The sequence below is a fragment of the Rhinichthys klamathensis genome, unplaced genomic scaffold, assembly GCF_029890125.1.
Source record: "Rhinichthys klamathensis goyatoka isolate OS25496 unplaced genomic scaffold, OSU_Roscu_1.1 h1tg000586l_1, whole genome shotgun sequence".
NCBI lineage: Eukaryota > Metazoa > Chordata > Actinopteri > Cypriniformes > Leuciscidae > Rhinichthys > Rhinichthys klamathensis.
In genome coordinates, this window is record NW_026607046.1 from 5471 (window position 1) to 25000 (window position 19530).

At 41.5% G+C, this 19530-nt stretch overlaps 1 protein-coding gene across 1 annotated transcript in view; it reads right to left on the reverse strand.

Annotated features, from left to right (window-relative positions):
- Positions 1-242: 242 nt before the first annotated feature.
- The window catches only part of ppp1r16b (protein phosphatase 1, regulatory subunit 16B), a 70667-nt gene continuing 51379 nt past the window's right edge, over positions 243-19530 (reverse strand). The window contains exons 6-11 of the mRNA XM_056240288.1: positions 16264-16388; positions 15357-15482; positions 13166-13241; positions 9535-9664; positions 6343-6478; positions 243-762 (exon numbers count right to left, since the gene is read on the reverse strand). Of these exons, the coding sequence (XP_056096263.1) occupies positions 361-762; positions 6343-6478; positions 9535-9664; positions 13166-13241; positions 15357-15482; positions 16264-16388 (995 nt within the window). The 3' untranslated portion in view covers positions 243-360. The remainder of the gene's footprint in view (positions 763-6342; positions 6479-9534; positions 9665-13165; positions 13242-15356; positions 15483-16263; positions 16389-19530) is intronic.

Below are 19530 nucleotides of genomic sequence, written 5' to 3' on the forward strand. Positions count from 1 at the left end.
AGTCTGGGGATGAATCAGGCCTCCATCGGCCAATCAGACGCAAGGGATCCTGTGATTGGCAGGTGAGGGTTGAGGAGTGGGAGGGGCTACAAGAGTGGCACTGGAACCTCATTGGCTGTTTCTGCTGTCAGTTTCATGATCGAACTGGACAGACACCAAATTAACATGCCAGAACTGATGATATGAAATAAACAATTACCCATAAACCCTCCCACCGTGATCCGTCATGTGCAGGATCACGTTCACCTCTGTTTTACTCTGAGAATGAGAACTAAATCGGAAAACCTGCAGAGCAAAAGTCTGGATGAATCAGGCCTCGATCGGCCAATCAGACGCTTGGGATCATGCGATTGGCCGGATCTACGAGACGCAGCAGCAGCCGTGACCCTTCGGATCCTCGTCTTCGATTGGCTGCTTGAATCTCAGGAGGGGCGGGTCTCCACTGGCCGGCGTGAAGTAAACCGCGCTGCCATTGGACGAGACCTGTGGCATGCGCGGGTCCTCGGGATTGGTGGATCCGTTGCCCATGTGACCGTTGAGGACGGGGTGTGGGAGGAGCTTAGCGGCTGAGCGCTGCTTTTTGAGTTCGGACAGCGTTTGCGCGCGCTCTTTAGGCTTGGACTCCTCAGTGGAGGTCGTGGGGTCGTGGGGGTCAGGGGTCACGGGGTCGCCGTTAGAAGCGGGCGGCGCTGGAGCGGGAACGCAACCGTTCTGTCGTCCGCCGTCCTTCAGGATCCCCGGCGCGCGCGAGCCGTCATCAGCCTGCGTTACACACACACACACACACACACACACACACACACACACACACTAGTCAGGTCGCCTTCATTTATACAGCGCTTTCACAGTATAGAGTTTCACAGCAGCTTTACAGTGATAACAGGAGATTACAGTAACAGTGTTTAGGCTTTACAGCAGCTCTAGAATAAAGTTATTGTCCAGATAAAGTTAGTGTTGATTGATTCACTTCCGCTGTAAAGATCATCAGTGATTAACTTAGCTAACTTAACTTCGCTAACACGACACCGCTCTACAGAACACAGAAACTATTAATGTGTTCCGGCCGTTCATTCACACACAACAATGTTGGAGCTCGAGAACACACACTCTGAGCTCGAGAACACACACTCTGAGCTCGAGAACACACACTCTGAGCTCGAGAACACACACTCTGAGCTCGAGAACACACACTCTGAGCTCGAGAACACACACTCTGAGCTCGAGAACACACACTCTGAGCTCGAGAACTCACACTCTGAGCTCGAGAACACACACTCTGAGCTCGAGAACACACACTCTGAGCTCGAGAACACACACTCTGAGCTCGAGAACACACACTCTGAGCTCGAGAACACACACTCTGAGCTCGAGAACACACACTCTGAGCTCGAGAACACACACTGAGCTCGAGAACACACACTCTGAGCTCGAGAACACACTCTGAGCTCGAGAACACACTCTGAGCTCACTCTGAGCTCGAGAACACACACTCTGAGCTTGAGAACACACACTCTGAGCTCGAGAGAACACACACTCTGAGCTTGAGAACACACACTCTGAGCTCGAGAACACACACTCTGAGCTCGAGAACACACACTCTGAGCTCGAGAACACACACTCTGAGCTCGAGAACACACACTCTGAGCTCGAGAACACACACTCTGAGCTCGAGAACACACACTCTGAGCTCGAGAACACACACTCTGAGCTCGAGAACACACACTCTGAGCTCGAGAACACACACTCTGAGCTCGAGAACACACACTCTGAGCTCGAGAACACACACTCTGAGCTCGAGAACACACACTCTGAGCTCGAGAACACACACTCTGAGCTCGAGAACACACACTCTGAGCTCGAGAACACACACTCTGAGCTCGAGAACACACACTCTGAGCTCGAGAACACACACTCTGAGCTCGAGAACACACACTCTGAGCTCGAGAACACACACTCTGAGCTCGAGAACACACACTCTGAGCTCGAGAACACACACTCTGAGCTCGAGAACACACACTCTGAGCTCGAGAACACACACTCTGAGCTCGAGAACACACACTCTGAGCTCGAGAACACACACTCTGAGCTCGAGAACACACTCTGAGCTCGAGAACACACTCTGAGCTCGAGAACACACACTCTGAGCTTGAGAACACACACTCTGAGCTCGAGAGAACACACACTCTGAGCTCGAGAACACACAGTCTGAGCTTGAGAACACACACTGAGCTCGAGAACACACACTCTGAGCTTGAGAACACACACTCTGAGCTCACTCTGAGCTCGAGAACACACACTCTGAGCTCACTCTGAGCTCGAGAACACACACTCTGAGCTTGAGAACACACACTCTGAGCTCGAGAACACACACTCTGAGCTCGAGAGAACACACACTCTGAGCTCGAGAACACACACTCTGAGCTCGAGAGAACACACACTCTGAGCTCGAGAACACACACTCTGAGCTTGAGAACACACACTCTGAGCTCGAGAACACACACTCTGAGCTCGAGAACACACACTCTGAGCTCGAGAACACACACTCTGAGCTCGAGAACACACACTCTGAGCTCGAGAACACACTCTGAGCTCGAGAACACACACTCTGAGCTCGAGAACACACACTCTGAGCTCGAGAACACACTCTGAGCTCGAGAACACACTCTGAGCTCGAGAACACACACTCTGAGCTCACTCTGAGCTCGAGAACACACACTCTGAGCTTGAGAACACACACTCTGAGCTCGAGAGAACACACACTCTGAGCTCGAGAACACACAGTCTGAGCTTGAGAACACACACTGAGCTCGAGAACACACACTCTGAGCTTGAGAACACACACTCTGAGCTCACTCTGAGCTCGAGAACACACACTCTGAGCTCGAGAACACACACTCTGAGCTCACTCTGAGCTCGAGAACACACACTCTGAGCTTGAGAACACACACTCTGAGCTCGAGAACACACACTCTGAGCTCGAGAGAACACACACTCTGAGCTCGAGAACACACACTCTGAGCTCGAGAGAACACACACTCTGAGCTCGAGAACACACACTCTGAGCTTGAGAACACACACTCTGAGCTCGAGAACACACACTCTGAGCTCGAGAACACACACTCTGAGCTCGAGAACACACACTCTGAGCTTGAGAACACACACTCTGAGCTCGAGAACACACACTCTGAGCTTGAGAACACACACTCTGAGCTCGAGAACACACACTCTGAGCTCGAGAACACACACTCTGAGCTCGAGAACACACACTCTGAGCTCGAGAACACACACTCTGAGCTCGAGAACACACACTGAGCTCGAGAACACACACTCTGAGCTCGAGAACACACTCTGAGCTCGAGAACACACACTCTGAGCTTGAGAACACACACTGAGCTCGAGAACACACACTCTGAGCTTGAGAACACACACTCTGAGCTCACTCTGAGCTCGAGAACACACACTCTGAGCTCGAGAACACACACTCTGAGCTCACTCTGAGCTCGAGAACACACACTCTGAGCTCGAGAACACACACTCTGAGCTTGAGAACACACACTCTGAGCTCGAGAACACACACTCTGAGCTTGAGAACACACACTCTGAGCTCGAGAGAACACACACTCTGAGCTCGAGAACACACACTCTGAGCTTGAGAACACACACTCTTAGCTCGAGAACACACACTCTGAGCTTGAGAACACACACTCTGAGCTCGAGAGAACACACACTCTGAGCTCGAGAACACACACTCTGAGCTTGAGAACACACACTCTGAGCTTGAGAGAACACACACTCTGAGCTCGAGAACACACACTCTGAGCTCGAGAACACACACTCTGAGCTCGAGAACACACTCTGAGCTCGAGAACACACACTCTGAGCTCGAGAACACACACTCTGAGCTCGAGAACACACACTCTGAGCTCGAGAACACACACTCTGAGCTCGAGAACACACACTCTGAGCTCGAGAACACACACTGAGCTCGAGAACACACACTCTGAGCTCGAGAACACACTCTGAGCTTGAGAACACACACTCTGAGCTCGAGAACACACACTCTGAGCTCGAGAACACACACTCTGAGCTCGAGAACACACACTCTGAGCTCGAGAACACACACTCTGAGCTCGAGAACACACACTCTGAAGGTCCAAGTTTGGAACATTTTTGAAAAACGTGATCATCTCCGTGTAAACTTCAAAAACGTGAATCTGTGAGAACGCTGATGGCGCACATGCGTATCACGTGTTTAGTCTATAGATATGTGCGTATGAATATATATATGTGCGCAGGCGCGTAGTCTTTCTTTACACATTGACCTCACCAAATTACTTGTCTGGCCTTAAAGGGATACTCCACTTTTTTTTGGAAATAGGCTCATTTTACAACTCCACCAGAGTTAAACTGTTGAGTTTTACAGTTTTTGAATCCATTCAGCCGATCTCCGGTTCTGGCGGTACCACTTTTAGCATAGCTTAGCATACATCATTGAAGTGGACAAGGCCATTAGCATTTCTCATGATATGACGCAGCGCCTGAAAATAGGCTACCTTCCGTCAACACAACGGAACTGCCGCCAGAACCGGAGATCGGCTGAATGGATTCAAAAACGGTAAAACTCAACAGTTTAACTCTGGTGGAGTTGTAAAATGAGCCTATTTCCAAAAAAATTGGAGTATCCCTTTAAAAATTCATAATACAGAATTAATTTTTTATAGCTTCCACGTATCACTACTAGTGATGCGCGGGTCGGCTTTTTTTCCAACCCGCGGGTCCCGCTTTTATGAAATTATTTGGTCTGCTCCGCACCACTGTATCTATTTTTACAGCCCGCCCCGCGCATCACTAATCATTACATCCATCATCAAAATTATAATAAATAAAGGCTTGAAATATCTCAATTTGCATGTAATGAGTCTATATAATATATTAGTTTCACCTTTTAAGTTGAATTACTGAAATAAATGAACTTTTGCACCATATTATAATTTTTCCAGTTTCACATATATATACACTTACCTAAAGGATTATTAGGAACACCATACTAATACTGTGTTTGACCCCCTTTCGCCTTCAGAACTGCCTTAATTCTACGTGGCATTGATTCAACAAGGTGCTGAAAGCATTCTTTAGAAATGTTGGCCCATATTGGTAGGATAGCATCTTGCAGTTGATGGAGATTTGTGGGATGCACATCCAGGGCACGAAGCTCCCGTTCCACCACATCCCAAAGATGCTCTATTGGGTTGAGATCTGGTGACTGTGGGGGCCATTTTAGTACAGTGAACTCATTGTCATGTTCAAGAAACCAATTTGAAATGATTCGAGCTTTGTGACATGGTGCATTATCCTGCTGGAAGTAGCCATCAGAGGATGGGTACATGGTGGCCATAAAGGGATGGACATGGTCAGAAACAATGCTCAGGTAGGCCGTGGCATTTAAACGATGCCCAATTGGCACTAAGGGGCCTAAAGTGTGCCAAGAAAACATCCCCCACACCATTACACCACCACCACCAGCCTGCACAGTGGTGTAACAAGGCATGATGGATCCATGTTCTCATTCTGTTTACGCCAAATTCTGACTCTAACATCTGAATGTCTCAACAGAAATCGAGACTCATCAGACCAGGCAACATTTTTCCAGTCTTCAACTGTCCAATTTTGGTGAGCTCTTGCAAATTGTAGCCTCTTTTTCCTATTTGTAGTGGAGATGAGTGGTACCCGGTGGAGTCTTCTGCTGTTGTAGCCCATCCGCCTCAAGGTTGTGCGTGTTGTGGCTTCACAAATGCTTTGCTGCATACCTCGGTTGTAACGAGTGGTTATTTCAGTCAAAGTTGCTCTTCTATCAGCTTGAATCAGTCGGCCCATTCTCCTCTGACCTCTAGCATCAACAAGGCATTTTCGCCCACAGGACTGCCGCATACTGGATGTTTTTCCCTTTTCACACCATTCTTTGTAAACCCTAGAAATGGTTGTGCGTGAAAATCCCAGTAACTGAGCAGATTGTGAAATACTCAGACCAGCCCGTCTGGCACCAACAACCATGCCACGCTCAAAACTGCTTAAATCAGCTTTCTTCCCCATTCTGACATTCAGTTTGGAGTTCAGGAGATTGTCTTGACCAGGACCACACCCCTAAATGCACTGAAGCAACTGCCATGTGATTGGTTGATTAGATAAATGCATTAATGAGAAATTGAACAGGTGTTCCTAATTATCCTTTAGGTGAGTGTATATATATATATTTTTTTTGTTTGTTTGTTTGTTTGTTTTTTGCTGATCTGAAAAATGATGCGATCCGAGGCTGTAAAGCCGTAACTGGTTGTGTTTGCTCACCGTTCGGCTGTTCTCCTGATCCGACTCTCGCTCGCGCTCCTCCTCTCGTCCTCCTCTCCACACGATGGCCTCGGTCTGATACTCCTTCCGGCAGAGATTGTGTCGGTCCGACAGACTCGCCCTCCGGACCACTTTCCTGCGAACACATTATATCCACGTGTGAGAGCTCACACTCAGAGCAGTGTTTATTGGCTTGTGTTCATAAGACACTTCATACTCAGTAATATTATGGATCTGACACGATCAGATGAAACATAACTTGATCTGAATCAGGCAGAATTTGTCTCGTATTAGATGACGTTTGCATCATTGGTTCTGCTTATTACTGTGAAGTGGGGCTGTCAAATAACAATTCGAATTTCTAATATTCATCAAATTAAAAAAAAACCTGCAAAAACGGTGCATTTGAATGTAAAGGTCCTTTCACACTGGACGCGATTTTGACGCACGAATAATTCGCGCGATAGTTTTATTTTTTGATCAGCTGTTTGTGTAATGAGTGCTTCCACACCGAACGCGAATGTGCTGCGGCGAAAAAACGACTTTCATTTTTTTCGCTTCGATGTCGATTTTTTTTTTACTTTTGCGGCGACAGAAAAGGCTTCAGCCAATCACATACAAGGAAACAAAGGCGAAGCTTGTTGACGCTTTGGCCGCTCTGACGTAGCAGCGTTATGTGCGAGAGAAGAGAAGAGTCACAACATGAAATGTAAACTAAAAACAAGCAATACATTAAAACTAGAAACCTTTTATAATGACAGCATTTTTATATTGCCTATTCCGCATCTCAGCGCACGCGTACCCTATCGTTTATGACATGACGGTGTTTCTTACCAGCAAAAGAACGAGGCATGGGATAAAATAGCTGGGATAGTTGGTGTCTCCGGCGAGTTGATGAAGTGCTTGCTGATGATTTATAATATTTTTGACTAGGAGCGAAATAATTGATTTGGAATATTTTCAACATTCATTGTTGTGTGTTTCATATTATTTTTGCATGCATGTATAGGCCACACACCAGAGCATGTGCGTAAATAAAGCAGAGCGGTGACGCTTAAATCGGCCTATAAGTTAAAAAACTCAAACATACGTTTCATATATACGTTTAAATAATATAATGCTATTTTTTTTTATTTCATCTATGTTGATGATCTATATGAAAAGGGAACCGCATGAGATGAGTAAGGATCATAAGATGCCCAATATATCGAAAACATTTGGAATGGGTCAGACATACTTTTGACCACTTATTAAGTTTTGTTTTGTAGAAAGCCTTTCTTTAAAGTGAATTTTGTTTGGTATAAATTGTATCTTAATTTTAATCAATGTTTCATCAACAAATTGCCTGGATTAACAGGAATAAGAAGCAAATATATTAGACATTAGGACACGGAGGCGCCGGCGCGTGAACTGGAGCGCGTCTCACACCGAAAACTGACAGAAAACACTAGTTTATTAATAAACAATTCAAATGTTTGATGCATAATCCTTACTTTGGCCGGTTCTTTGTGGCTAAGTTTTAGCTACTTTATAAGATTAGCATACTCCCCTTCAGACTCTCTGTTCTTTAAGATTGGGTGCACACAAAACCTTCTTTCTGTCTTTATAAAGAAAACGAAAAGCTCGTCTTCACTGGATGATGATGATGATGATGATGATGATGATGAAGTGTCTGTGTTTTCTCAGCTGTCGACGCGAAAGTTTTGGAATGTTGAAGCTCTGAACGTCGCAAATTCTCGTCGCGGCTGATGTGAATGGATTTGACGCGAACTATTCGCTTTTCCGCCCAGTGTGAAAGGGCCTTTAGGGCGTGTCGAGGCGCGATGATGACGTAACCGTGACAACGGTGTGTTTTTGTTAGCATATCCGGTATACAGTTCATTTGAAAAATGGCGGGAAAAGCTGATGAAAACCCTCTCGTGCAACGACACACTTGACCAAACCTGCACATCGGTCAGAGCTGAGTGTGTGTGTGTGTGTGTGTGAGACTGTGTGTTTGTGTGAGAGTGTGTGTGTGTGAGAGTGTGTGTGTGTGTGTGTGTGTGTGAGAGTGTGTGTGTGTGTGTGTGTGTGAGAGTGTGTGTGTGTGTGTGTGTGTGTGAGAGTGTGTGTGTGTGTGTGTGTGAGAGTGTGTGTGTGTGTGTGTGTATGAGAGTGTGTGTGTGAGAGAGTGTGTGTGTGAGTGTGTGTGTGAGAGTGTGTGTGTGTGTGTGTGAGAGTGTGTGTGTGTGTGTGTGTATGAGAGTGTGTGTGTGAGAGAGTGTGTGTGTGTGTGTGTGTGTGTGAGAGTGTGTGTGTGTGTGTGTGTGTATGAGAGTGTGTGTGTGAGAGAGTGTGTGTGTGTGTGTGTGTGTGTGAGAGTGTGTGTGTGAGAGTGTGTGTGTGTGAGAGTGTGTGTGTGAGTGTGTGTCCATCAGCTGAAACACTGTGAACAGAAAGCGCTCCGCACTCGCTCAGATCAAGAGCGTCTGGTGTGTGTGACGAACGAGATGTAGATGTAGAGAGTAGAAGTGTGTGTTTCTGAATGCCAGTGTGCTGGTGTGTGTTCATGTACTTCATTACGCTGTGTGTGTGTGTAAGTGTGTTTTCTCAGGTTACTGATGCACTTACACAGTTTTATGCACTATTGAAACCTAATTTTCCTTGCATGCACTTTAAGGACATTATATTTTATTTAAGAACAATTGTTTCAAAAGTGAATGTCATTTCATTTCAATAAAAGATGCAATGCTTGGTCGGTTTATATTGCGCTCGCCGGCGCCCTCTTGTGGACACAGGAGACCGTACCGTCCTTCTGTCCTGTAACATTAAGCATTGCCTTTAGAATTGGAATATACAGTCGTCAACATCTGAAGTGGATCAAAACCCTTCATCAAAGTTATACATGAATTTAGAAGAATACCCGTTCTTGTCTCAGGACAACCTTGATGAACTTTTTTGATCCACTTCAAATGTTGACTCGAATTTTGCTAATATTTAAGAAAGAAAGTGGAATTGATCTTTTCAGCCATCCTGACAGCGCTCGAGTAAAGCTGGATCTGGATCTGGTGTTGTGGTGGAGTGAGCTGCAGATCTGCGAGTGTCCAGCAGGGGGACACAGACACTGTTCTTTATTTGTATCATAATGTAAAGTGACCTTGAGTTTGTAGAACATAAACTTATCATTATTATTAGTATTAGCATTAGCATTACCCTCGGCTGCCAGCGCTGCTGGTTCGACGACACAGAGACGTCTTGTGCTTCAGCTGAGACTTCATGATGATGTCATGCTTGTGCTTCAACTCCAGCAAATGATTCCTGAACTCCTCATCCTCACACAGATCTGCACAGACACACACACACACACACACTTGACTGACATATTCATGAATTTATCCTGTTAGAAAAGCAGATATCTGAAATCGCTGGTGTTTCTGACGTCACAAACGACCTTGTAACCAATCAGATCAACGTGTGATCGTCAACCAGTGGATCTCTGAGCTGAGGGAGTGAGTGGAGGCGGGGCTCATTTGCATATTCATAGAACCGCGCATACTAAATGAGGCAAGGGTTTCGAGTTACATTCAAGATATTTTAACGCATGAAAAAAACATTTTCAAGGAAAAAACGCTTAAATATGTAATTTTGGTGATCAAAGATGAACTTTAAGAGATAAAGTGATCGACTACAGGACGACTTTTTATTAATAACCAGACAATTTTTAACGGACTTTCTATCAGTGTTACTAGAAGAACGTTTGTTTATATTTTTGAGAGAACCTTCCCAGAATGCTCTTGTTGTTGTTTTGCTAATATTCCCATTAAGTTTATGAAAATGTTATTTCTCCGATCATTCAAAACATCCAGTTTTTGAATGTTTTAATGATGTTTTGACCGTGCGAACGTTGAGGGAACATTCCATTCCTGAACGGTTTTGGTTACATTTGAATGTTCTCTGGAATTCTGAAACGAGAGGCAACATTAAAAATGTGAGACGAACATCTAAGACTCTCTTAAACAGACAGTGTCATTATTCTCACACCAGTGCTCGTTAGATGAGCTAATTAGTTGTATTAGTCTAATTCTTCTCCTTTAGCTTCCCTGTTTCCACCTCGGGATCCGGAGAAACTACGGATTGCGCAGCTCCAGTTCGATCGCGATGTTTTCAAGATTTCAGATGAGCAAAAGAACAGCATTTATTTGGAAAATAACATTATAAATGTCTTTACTGTCACTTTTGATCAATTTAATGCATCCTTGATGAATAAAAGTATTGATTTCTTTTATTTCTTTCCCCCAAAAAATGTAATAAATATTCTTACTGACCCCAAACTGTTGAATGGTAGTGTTTAATGTTACAAAAGCTTTCTATTTCAGATAAATGCTGTTCTTTTGAACTTTCTTTTCATCAAAGAATCCTGAAATAAAAGTATAAATAACTGTTTCCAACACTGATAATAATCATAAATGTTTCTCGAGCATCAGATCCTCATATCAGAGTGATTTCTGAAGGATCATGTGACACTGAAGACTGGAGTAATGATGCTGAAAATTCAGCTTTGATCACAGGAATAAATTACACTTTACTGTATATTCACATAGAAAACAGCGGATTTACATTGTAATAATATTACAGCTTTAACTGAGTTGAATTGGTGTCGTCTTGTAACCTAAAACGGTCGCCATGACTACCAGTGTTGTGTGTAACGCGTTACAGTAACGTAACTACTTTTTCGGGTAAAAAGTAGTGTAACGCGTTACTACTGAGAATTTGGTAACGAAACGTAGTTCCTTTTTCTATTTCGCACAACGTTACTTTTCCCATGGACAGATTTGACAGCAACACTGTCTCCTCAGCTGCGCGCTTGCAATAGTCACAAGCTCCACATGGTACGTGACAGAGGCTGGTAGCAGAGCAATCAATTCTGTGAATTACACTGCGCAAACCAAAAGTAATACTCCCACCGGATGAAGAAGGGTTGGCTCTCCACAGAACATAAAATATTAATTGTATTGAATTTTTCGTGTTCGCATTTATGAGGAAAGAAACAATATGGACGTAACAGTTCTTCGGACTTGACCGCTCTGAAAGCGGAACTAAAAGACTGCTTTAAATCTTTCACAGAGACCTCAAACAGGCATTTAAAACACCAAATATTAAGGATTGGCATATCAAGCAAAATAATATTCGATGATTGCTCGAAAATCGTACCTCTACCCCCACATGCTTATAAGACGGCGTTCGCTCAAATCCCGCTCCGATATTAAATGTCTCTGTATAGACCTGCGTGTTGTAGCCTAGTCATTAAAGAAAACGATTTAGTTTCATTTTTATGTTTAAATAAAATAATTTATTTTTTAATTTCATCAATGTTGATTATATGAAAAGTGAAAAGCATGAGTAAGAGCATAAGATGTGCAATCGGGAGACAAATGGAGTGGGCAGACATGATTTTGACCACTTCATTAAGTTTGTTTTTGTAGAAAGCCTTTCTTTAAAGTGAATTTCGTTTTGTATTAATTGTATCTTAATTTTAATCAATGTTTCATCAACCAATTGTCTTTAATAAATAAGCAGTAAATATAGCAGGCAATATAATCAGGACTTCTCAGGAGCTCCGTGCCGGCGCGTGGACTGAGCTCGTCTCATAAATGAACCGAAACTTAACGCAAGCTACTTGCCTCAAAGATCTGAGAAATATATAGAAAGCTTGAAATGTGTACTTTAAAACAAAACTATTCAAAACGAGAGAAAACAGACTCTCTGCTTATGTAATCCATATGAAATGTGCATTTCTCTCTGGCGCGTTCACTACTGTGAAGATCGCGAGTCAGCATCATCAACTTAATCTTTGCAGCCGACACTGACTGACAAAGAAAACACTTGTTTATTAATAAACAATTGAAATGTCTCCTTGCTATATTTGATATTCGATATTCATAATCATTTCTTTTGCCGGTTCTTTGTGGCATTTTTCATGAACGCGTCACCACCGCTCAATAGTTAATATTGTGCTTTGGTGTTCAGTTTATACAGGTTTTTCAATGTTATTTAAATAAATATATTTTTTTTTTCTATCTCAAAATCTCTCTCTTTTTTTAGTTTTTTTTTCTAGTTTTTCAATAAGTAGAGTTCATAGTATAACTTTATGTAGGCCTACACATTTTGGAACAGATATTGGGTTCTGCCCAAAGTCAAGCAACATAAAAGTAACGTAAAAGTAACGAGTAACATAAAAAGTTACTTTCCAAAGGGGGTAACTAAGTAAAGTAACGGATAACTTTTTTAAGAAGTAACGAGAAAACACTACTTTTTAAAAGTAACTGATGACTACTGACTGTAATAAAAATGGCCTTAGAGGACAATATTACTGTTATGGCGACATAAACTGTCATAACTGAGGCAGAAAACTAAAACATTCCCTCAGAACAACGAACCAGTAAAAGCTGAGAACGGAGGAAGACCAGGCACATTAATAATGATAAAAAATGTAATATTTGTCCAGTGTTCATATAGTTGATAGATCGGTAATGAACTATTTTTCTTAGTAGAAGCTTTAAAGTCATTATGAAATCAAAATTGACTTGTTTTTAATGGAATATTGCAGTATTTATTCTAAATGATGTATCTGTGCGCATCATTATTGATTGTGATATTGTTTCCCTACATTTGATCTTGTTCCAGAAGCGTTTCACTCTCGGATAAGCCGACTTTAAACTAATCTACAATTATTACTCAAATCAATATGTCTGTGTATTTATGGATCTGGTGTAATGAGACGCTTTCTATCATGAACATTTGTGTGGTTTATTGATTATGATGTGATATTGCATCAGAGTTGTACCTATGGGCGTCTCCTCCATGTACGTCTTGGCGTTCAGATTGGCACCATGAGAGACCAGCAGCTCGGCCACATGGACCTAATTATGGAAATTAATATTCATCTTTCATACGGAACATTCTAATGATGCCTAATGGCACCTATGACATATAACTACTGATTTCAGTTTATAGCTAGTTTATTTTTTAGACAAAAATTATAATTTCATAATCATATTTCAAAAATGTTAAATTCATAATCATATTTCAAAAATGATCAATTCATAATCATATTTCACAAATTATAAATTCATAATCATATTTCGAAAATGATTATTTCATAATCATATTTCAAAAATGATGAATTCATAAAATTATATTTCACAAATGAGTTTCATAATCATATTTCAAAAATGTTAAATTCATAATCATATTTCAAAAATGATACATTCATAATCATATTTCACAAATGATAAATTCATAATCATATTTCAAAAATGATAATTTCATAATCATATTTAAAAAATGTTACATTCATAATCATATTTCAAAAATGATGAATTCATAAAATTATATTTCACAAATGAGTTTCATAATCATATTTCAAAAGTGATAAATTCATAATCATATTTCAAAAATGATAATTTCATAATAATATTTAAAAAAGGACAATTTCATAATATTTAAAAAGATAATGTCATAATCATATTTAAAAAAGGATAATTTCATAATATTATTAAAAAAAATATAATTTCATAATCATATTTAAAAAATGTTAAATTCATAATCATATTTCAAAAATGATAAATTCATAATCATATTTCACAAATGATAAATTCATAATCATATTTCAAAAATGATGAATTCATAAAATTATATTTCACAAATGAGTTTCATAATCATATTTTAAAAATGACAATTTCATAATCATATTTCAAAAGTGATAAATTCATAATCATATTTCAAAAATGATAATTTCATAATAATATTTAAAAAAGGACAATTTCAGAATATTTTAAAAAGGATCATTTCATAATCATATCCTCCTGGGACCCAAGAATAGACTTTTGTCCACTGTAGTGGACATTATATTTTAGTGAATTTCTCTGACATCATACATGTCACATGACACAACCTGGGTGTCCTGTAAAGAGCACATTCAGGACTTTTCAGAGATACCAAATGTTTGGAGGTTTCACCATGAAAACAACTTCTCCTTGGTCTTTAAAAATGTCTGACATTAATTTAGTGATCAAATGTAGCATTCTTATGGAAATATGATAATATAGTGTAATTATAATATAAATTGGACTACTTTTCAAATTGTATTTCATAAAACAACATCTCAGGAAAATGTTAAGGGGTTTCAAATAAAACAAAAAACTTTCTGTTACAGAACAGGGCATTGATTTCAAACGTGTCCACTGTAGAGGACATCAGGACTAAAATCATGTTTATCAGGCATTCTGGGAGACACGACAAGTGAATATGGAAATAAATTATACATCAATATTCCTATGAAATGTTAGATATTATTATTAAAATGTTGCCAATTATTACTCCAATTATTACCCTTATTCTTTCATTAAATGTTGCTCCCAGAACACATTAATGTGCAAATTAGATACAGTGTATCGATACATTGCATTGAATGGGAATATTAACTTATGGCCATTTTACCCACATATTGCAAAAAGTAAAATGGCGTATCAATTTATTCCATTATTTCTTTCATAACATAGTTGAGAATAATCTTTATACAAATTTTGGTTGAAAAAATCCTGAAACCCCAAAATGTATTGGTGATTGAAAAAAAAAATCCCATTGTTTTTGCCTATACATATAATTTCATGTCATTTTATTTTTTAAACAACTGAGTCCTGGCGTCCACTACAGAGGACATAGCATAACGTATGAATAAAATATTATTTTATATATATGTTTTTTTCCCATTTGTTTATTGTGCTCTAAACAGTGTGATGACATGGAAAAAAACTAAATTCAAAAAACTTTTTTTTTCTGGGTCTCAGGAGGATATTTAAAAAAGGACAATTTCATAATATTTAAAAAGGATCATTTCATAATATTATTTTAAAAAATGATAATTTCATAATCATATTTTAAAAATGACAATTTCATAATCATATTTTAAAAATGATATTTTCATAATCATATTTCTAAAACAATAATTGCGGATCATATTCCTGGCCCCTGACCTGTCCCCAGCACGCGGCGGCGTGTATCGGCGTCCATCCGTCAGAATCCCTCACGTCTGTTCTCGCTCCTCCTTCTAACAGCATCTCTGTGACCTGAGCGTAACCGTTGGCAGCCGCGATGTGTAGCTGAACACACACACACACACACACACACACACACGTTACTTAGTTATCTAAATGGGGACTTTCCATAGACGTAATGGTTTTTATACTGTACAAACTGTATATTCTGTCCCCTTACACTAACCCTACCCCTCACTCGCTCTCTCACACACACACATAATTACACATACATCTTACTTTCTGTTTTATGTGTTTTGTATTGATGGTATCATCTAAAATATTTTAAAAGTAAGTTTAATCATTTGCAGGATCATCTTTAATATCTCTTGAACTTCAGTCTCTCATAACGAGATGTTTGAGTGTTTATGCAAACAGGAAGTGCTTCCGTCTCTCCTCAAATCACCAGATCAGCGGGTTTTGATGTTCATTCTAGTTTATCTCATGTGTTTTCTTACACTCAGCATCATCACACACACACACACACACACAGCGAGCGAAGGGATGTTTTATGTGCTGCTGATTCAATGTTCCTGTGTGTGTGAGAGAGAAAGTGTGTGTGTGTGAGTATGTGTGATTTTGTGTGTGCACGTGTGCAGCCTCTAGTGTGTGAGTGTGTGTGTGTGAGTGAGTATGTTCTAATGTTCTAATTTTTTACACTGTTTATTTAAATTTAAGTTATGTTATAATATTTTCTTCTATTATTTTGATGTTTTTATTATTATTCTGTGTATTCCAAGCTTTGCCAATATTGTATTATTTACAGTAATGCCAATAAAGCAAACTTTGAATTGAATGTATGTTTGTGTGTGTGCATATGTGTGTGTGTGTGTGTGTGTGTGTGTACCAGCGTGGCCCCCTGGGAGTCGTGATGGTTGACGTCAGCTCCGTCCTGAAGGAGGTTCTGAATATCTCCCAGCATCCTCTTCTCCACCGATGCTCTCGTCTCGTTGATCATCTCCTGTGTGATGCCTGTCATGGACACAACCATTGGACAACACAGCTGTCAATCAAACAGAGTGTGGGAGGGGCTGATCTGACTGTCAATCAAACAGAGTGTGGGAGGAGCTGATCTGACCGTCAATCTAACAGAGTGGGAGGAGCTGATCTGACTGTCAATCAAACAGAGTGGGAGGAGCTGATCTGACTGTCAATCAAACAGAGTGGGAGGGGCTGATCTGACTGTCAATCAAACAGAGTGGGAGAAGCTGATCTGACTGTCAATCAAACAGAGTGGGAGGAGCTGATCTGACTGTCAATCAAACATAGTGGGAGGAGCTTATCTGACTGGCAATCGAACAGAGTGGGAGGAGCTGATCTGACTGTCAATCAAACAGAGTGGGAGGAGCTGATCTGACTGGCAATCAAACAGAGTGGGAGGAGCTGATCTGACCGTCAATCAAACAGAGTGGGAGGAGCTGATCTGACCGTCAATCAAACAGAGTGGGAGGAGCTGATCTGACTGTCAATCAAACAGAGTGAGAGGAGCTGATCTGACTGTCAATCAAACAGAGTGGGAGGGGCTGATCTGACTGGCAATCAAACAGAGTGGAAGGAGCTGATCTGACTGTCAATCAAACAGAGTGGGAGGAGCTGATCTGACTGTCAATCAAACAGAGTGGGAGGAGCTGATCTGACTGTCAATCAAACAGAGTGGGAGGAGCTGATCTGACCGTCAATCAAACAGAGTGGGAGGAGCTGATCTGACCGTCAATCAAACAGAGTGGGAGGAGCTGATCTGACTGGCAATCAAACAGAGTGGGAGGAGCTGATCTGACTGTCAATCAACAGAGTGGGAGGAGCTGATCTGACTGTCAATCAAACAGAGTGAGAGGAGCTGATCTGACTGTCAATCAAACAGAGTGGGAGGGGCTGATCTGACTGTCAATCAAACAGAGTGGAAGGAGCTGATCTGACTGTCAATCAGAGTGGGAGGAGCTGATCTGACTGTCAATCAAACAGAGTGGGAGGAGCTGATCTGACTGTCAATCAAACAGAGTGGGAGGAGCTGATCTGACTGTCAATCAAACAGAGTGGGAGGAGCTGATCTGACCGTCAATCAAACAGAGTGGGAGGAGCTGATCTGACCGTCAATCAATCAGAGTGGGAGGAGCTGATCTGACTGTCAATCAAACAGAGTGGGAGGGGCTGATCTGACTGTCAATCAAACAGTGTGGGAGGAGCTGATCTGACTGTCAATCAAACAGAGTGGGAGGAGCTGATCTGACCGTCAATCAAACAGAGTGGGAGGGGCTGATCTGACTGTCAATCAAACAGAGTGGGAGGGGCTGATCTGACTGTCAATCAAACAGTGTGGGAGGAGCTGATCTGACTGTCAATCAAACAGAGTGGGAGGAGCTGATCTGACCGTCAATCAGAGTGGGAGGAGCTGATCTGACTGTCAATCAAACAGAGTGGGAGGGGCTGATCTGACTGTCAATCAAACAGAGTGTGGGAGGGGCTGATCTGACTGTCAATCTAACAGAGTGTGGGAGGAGCTGATCTGACTGTCAATCAAACAGAGTGGGAGGGGCTGATCTGACTGTCAATCAAACAGAGTGGGAGGGGCTGATCTGACTGTCAATCAAACAGTGTGGGAGGAGCTGATCTGACTGTCAATCAAACAGAGTGGGAGGGGCTGATCTGACTGTCAATCAAACAGTGTGGGAGGAGCTGATCTGACTGTCAATCAAACCGTGTGGGAGGAGCTGATCTGACTGTCAATCAAACAGTGTGGGAGGAGCTGATCTGACCGTCAATCAAACAGAGTGGGAGGAGCTGATCTGACCATCAATCAAACAGAGTGGGAGGGGCTGATCTGACTGTCAATCAAACAGAGTGTGGTGTGGGAGGAGCTGATCTGACTGTCAATCAAACAGAGTGGGAGGAGCTGATCTGACTGTCAATCAAACAGAGTGGGAGGGGCTGATCTGACTGTCAATCAAACAGTGTGGGAGGAGCTGATCTGACTGTCAATCAAACCGTGTGGGAGGAGCTGATCTGACTGTCAATCAAACAGTGTGGGAGGAGCTGATCTGACCGTCAATCAAACAGAGTGGGAGGAGCTGATCTGACCATCAATCAAACAGAGTGGGAGGGGCTGATCTGACTGTCAATCAAACAGAGTGTGGTGTGGGAGGAGCTGATCTGACTGTCAATCAAACAGTGTGGGAGGAGCTGATCTGACTGTCAATCAAACAGTGTGGGAGGAGCTGAACTCATTAAAGACTGTGATTGGTGGAGGCCTTGAGAATCATCAAATACTGGGAAATAACGAACTCAAACATCACAATAAAACTCGCAGAACATTCAAACAACATCAAGATGAATGAATCTACATCTTTCTGTAAATTACATTCGCTCAGTTCCTCAGAACTGGATTAGATGGACTGCGTTTGGATGATGAATTATAATGATGTTTTTTCCAAAAAGAAAAAATCGAATCTTTCCAAATCTCATCTCATCATTTAATGAGATCTACAACTGGAATAAATGTTGAACTATGAAACACACAGATCTCTGATTCTTACAGGGTTCATACACACACAGTCAAACGAAATTACAGGACTTTTCAAGCACTACTTTTTGGTTTTCAAGGAGAGATCTCACTTATCAGACAATATCTGTATTATCTTTCAAATTCTAAAATATATAAACAAAAATAAACTAATAAAACAAACCGGTACAAATAAAGTGCAGCGGATGCAGTGACTGTGGAACTTCAACCACTGAAAGGATACGATGACAAAGATATCGCTTTCCTTATTCAACTGATTTATTCTCATGAATATATGATTGAGCTGAAGAATGAGAGATGTATCATATACTTGGATATTAATGAGCAATATCACACTCATAGTCATGTGAAACTGCTCTATATCTATATCAGACGGGTTGATTTTGTGTGAAACGATTGTTTTATCGATAAAATTAAACACTACTCTCACATATATTGTCTTTCAATAATTCAAGCGCTTTTCAAGCACCTCTTCATAAATATGGCCGTTTCAAGGGCTTTCCAGGACTTACATTTCAAACGTCACAGTCCAGCCCTTTCAGCTCCCTGTACGAACCCTGTTCTCCACCCTCATGTAATATAACCCTGATGACGCAG